The sequence below is a fragment of the Brassica napus genome, unplaced genomic scaffold (genome assembly GCF_020379485.1).
Source record: "Brassica napus cultivar Da-Ae unplaced genomic scaffold, Da-Ae ScsIHWf_1869;HRSCAF=2508, whole genome shotgun sequence".
NCBI classification, from domain to species: domain Eukaryota; kingdom Viridiplantae; phylum Streptophyta; class Magnoliopsida; order Brassicales; family Brassicaceae; genus Brassica; species Brassica napus.
This window is the reverse complement of record NW_026015285.1, coordinates 7,950-12,294: the sequence shown is the minus strand read 5'-3', so window position 1 is coordinate 12,294 and position 4,345 is coordinate 7,950. Positions and strand designations below refer to the sequence as shown.

The window sequence follows — 4,345 nt, the reverse complement described above, 5'->3', positions numbered from 1 at the left end:
TGGTGTTTCTCCACCACTTTATGTATCCAAATCAAGCTTTTTACAAAGTGATTCATCCTGGTGTTATTGGAACGAAGAAGAAGATGTCCTATTCCCAAACTGGGAAACTGGAATCACCTGATTAGAAAGTGGGATAACTTCTTCATCCCAACTCTTATGAGATTTATTCAACTTCCTGGTGATTCTCCAACACTTTATGTATCCAAATCAAGCTTCTTACAGAGTGATTTATCCTGGTTTGATTGGAACGCCGAAGAAGCTGTCCTATTCCCAAACTGGGAAACTGGAATCACCTGATTAGAAAGTGGGATAACTTCTTCATCCCAACTCTTATGTGTTGAGATGAAGATCAAGAAGTGGAGAGATGAAGCTTTGGGGTTCAGTTAAGTGATGAGGCAGAGACAGTAACTTCAGAAATTTACCATGGTAACTTTAGAATTTACCTCAGTTACTTTGGAGTTACCATGTCTGGATGGAAGTGACTTGGGAAGTTACCTTGGCTCTATCCTGATGAAGGAACTCGTCCAAGAGAGGGATGGATAAGGTTTGGGGCTAGCTGGAAAGGTAAAGCTACTTTACAGCCTGTCCAAGCATGTGAAGCATCTCAGCCTATTATTTGTATTGACCTCACATGCTTATGGGTCTAAGTTGAATTCACTGAACCTAGACATGATTGTAATCTCCTTATATCTTGTATGCTCTCATCTGAATGAATTAATCTGAGTTTTGAGACTATCTCTCTCTAATCTTTCTACTCTCTCTCATTACTCTAATCTCTTAATTCTCTTAATCTACTTACTCAAATCAATCTTATTCTCTCTTAATCCACGTTCTACACTCACTAAATCAAAATCTAATATGGTATCAGAGCCAGGTTGCTCTAAAACCTGAGTTCATTCCGCAAATTTGTGTTCTTGGAGATTCTGGGTTTGTGAGTGTGCTTGAAGATTTGGTAATCTGGGTTATTGGTGTGTTGAGGTTCTCTTCTTGTAGATGGAAACAGACGACACCATGGTGGAGCTATGTACAACAGTTACTCCTGATGAGTGGAATCGTGGGGGTGAAGTGATTACAAAGCAGATGGGTGAAGGCAAGTGGATTCAAGAGAATCATGGAACACTTGGGATCATCCAGAGGTCGCTCTCAAGTTCAACCCTGGAAGCTGATGGTCATGAAGGGACAGCTAAGGAGTTGTGGGAGAGTATGGAAGCTGTGTATGAGGACAGATCGCATCTATGCAAGGTTTTTGTGGTTAAGCGGGCCATTGAGAATCTGAGGCAAGATGGAGAAGAGCTCAGTAAGCATCTTGAACGCTTTAAGAGCTTATGGGCAGAGTTGAAGGCACTCAGACCGAGTACCTCAGATAAAGACATACTGAAGAGAAGGCTAGAGCAAGATGAAGTGTTTAGTCTTCTGCTGAGTTTAGATAAGTCTTATGATAAGCTGGTCAGGAAGATCCTCACGGAAGAAGTCCTACCTGATGTGGAGAGTGTGTGTGGTTTGGTGAAGCATGAGCAAGCAGCGATGCAGCCGGATAAGAGGAGAAAGATTACTGAGCTAGAACAAGTAATCACCGGCAAGAGCTTGTATTCAGCATACATAGGAGACATAAAAGATGGGGATAGCTTAACAAACAGACACGAGAAGGGTGGAGCTGATGAGGTGATTACCAGAAGAGAATGGGATGCATTTGTAGCCAAAGCGAAAGCACTCACTGCATCAAAGAAGCAAGGAAGTCATTCAGTAAGGTCTAAACCTATTATTGTGGATTCTGGAGCCAGTCATCACATGATCAGTGATAGGAGTCTGATGGATGAAGTGAGAGCAGCTACTGGAAATGTTCAGATAGCAAATGGAGATAAAATTCCTATAGAAGGGATAGGAAGCTTGAAGCTATTTGACAGGGAGTCAACAGCCTTGTACCTGCCTCAGTTTACCTCCAATTTGATATCTGTAAAGAGAGCTACTATTGATTTGCAATGTCAAGTAGTATTCAGGCCACAGGAGGTTGAGTTTCAAGATCTTGTTACGGGTCAAGTGATTGGAAAGGGGAGCAGTACCAACAATCTATACCAGCTACAATCAACTAAGCTCTCTAAACCCTCTATCTCTATATGCATGAGTAGTACTGCTGATGGCTGTGATAGTATTACTTGGCATGCTAGATTAGGACATCCTCATACTCGCGCCCTTGAGCTAATGATGCCTAATCTATCAGTTAATCACCTTGAATGTGAAGCATGCATACTAGGGAAGCATTGCAAAACTGTCTTTCCCACATCTGAAACTGTCTATGAGAAATGCTTTGACTTAATACACTCTGATGTGTGGACATCTCCATGTATATCTAGGGATAAGCATAAGTATTTTGTGACTTTCATAGATGAAAAATCTAAGTATACATGGGTCACATTGCTTCCCTCCAAGGATAGAGTGTTAGAGGCATTTATAAACTTCCAAGCTTATGTCACTAATCACTATAATGCTACTGTGAAGGTACTAAGGTCAGACAATGGAGGTGAATACACTAGCCATGCATTCAAGAATCATCTGATGAAGCATGGGATAGTTCATCAAACCAGCTGTCCCTACACTCCACAACAGAATGGTGTGGCTGAGAGGAAGAACAGACACCTGATGGAAGTAGCAAGATCAATGATGTTTCATTCTAATGTTCCCAAGAGATTTTGGAGTGATGCAGTTGTCTCAGCATGTTATCTCATCAACAGGACACCGACGAAAGTTCTGAGGGATCTATCTCCATTTGAGGTACTGAACAAGGCTAGGCCGCAGATTCAACATCTGAGAGTGTTTGGGTGTACCTGCTATGTATTGGTTCCAGGAGAGCTGAGGAAGAAGCTTGATGCAAAGAGCACTAAGGCTATGTTTATTGGATACTCCATTACTCAGAAAGGGTATAAGTGCTATGATCCAATAACAGGGAGGGTGTTGGTGTCTAGAGATGTCAAATTCATTGAAGGAAAAGGGTATTATGAAGAAAAGATATGGGAAGATTTGAAGGATCTTCCACAAACGCCATCAGATAAGGCAACAAATCTGAGGAAAATATTGGAGAATCTTGGGATTAGCATGACCCAGGATCAGGGAACAAGAAGAGAACCACCAAGAAGCCCAAGTACTCATGAGGAGGAAAGTGAAAGGAGGTCCCCTCTTGATCATGAGGGGGGAAGTGAAGCTGAATCAGGAGTGCAACAACAACAGCAAAGTGATTCAGGAAGTCATGATCAAGGAGAGACACAAGGAGAAGAGAGTCCAAGATCAGATGGAGATGCGCAGGCTGATAGAGAGAGTCCAAGATCAGATGGAGATGCGCAGACTGATAGAGATGAGCAGGCAGCTATGCAAAATCCAGTCGAGTCAGTTGGGATTCAGGAACCAGAAACAGAGGTCAACCACTGAGGAGAAGTACCAGGGTAAAGAAAGATCCATCAAATTGGGTGAACACAAGGATATACTACAATGCGGAGGCCGTAGCACATCCGACTCAAGCAGTATGTTCGTTTGCAACATATCCAGAGGAGCATGTGGTCTTCATGTGTAATCTAGATGAGAATGAGATCCCAAGGTCTTATGAGGAAGCCATGAAGCATAAGGTCTGGAGAAATTCAGTGGGTGATGAAAGGGATGCAATGATCAGGAATGACACTTGGTATGAGAGTGAATTACCAAGAGGGAAGAAGGCTGTGTCTAGCAGATGGATCTTCACAATCAAGTACCGGGCAGATGGAACTATTGAGAGACGCAAAACCAGGCTGGTAGCAAGAGGGTTTACACAGACTTATGGGGAAGACTACATTGATACTTTTGCACCAGTGGCTAAGCTTCACACAATTCGAATTGTGTTATCCATTGCAACAAACTTGGAGTGGGATCTGTGGCAAATGGATGTGAAGAATGCTTTCCTGCAAGGTGAACTAGAAGATGAAGTATACATGCATCCACCTCCTGGTCTTGAGCATCTAGTAAAGCCAGGGAATGTTTTAAGATTGAAGAAGGCAATATATGGGCTAAAACAGTCACCTAGAGCTTGGTACAGGAAGTTGAGTACCACTCTCAATGGGAGAGGCTTTAGGAAGTCTGAACTGGATCACACTCTCTTCACCTTGACAGGACCTTCAGGGATCATTGTGATTCTAGTGTATGTGGATGATTTGATTATCACAGGAAGTGATAAGGCAGGGATTCAGGCTACTAAGGAGTTTCTCAAATCAGTGTTTGACATCAAGGATTTGGGAGAGATGAAGTATTTTCTGGGTATTGAGATATGCAGATCAAAGGAGGGCTTGTTCATGTCTCAAAGGAAGTACACTCAGGATCTGTTGAA

The 4,345-nt window shown here is 42.6% G+C and overlaps 1 protein-coding gene across 1 annotated transcript; it reads left to right on the top strand.

Moving 5' to 3' along the window:
- Window positions 1–535: 535 nt before the first annotated feature.
- On the top strand, window positions 536–3,420 carry LOC125599498. The gene is made up of 5 exons (XM_048772764.1): window positions 536–544; window positions 869–952; window positions 994–2,140; window positions 2,384–2,518; window positions 2,702–3,420. Exons 1-5 carry the CDS (start codon window positions 536–538, stop codon window positions 3,418–3,420), a joined length of 2,094 nt encoding a protein of 697 aa, XP_048628721.1.
- Window positions 3,421–4,345: the final 925 nt, after the last annotated feature.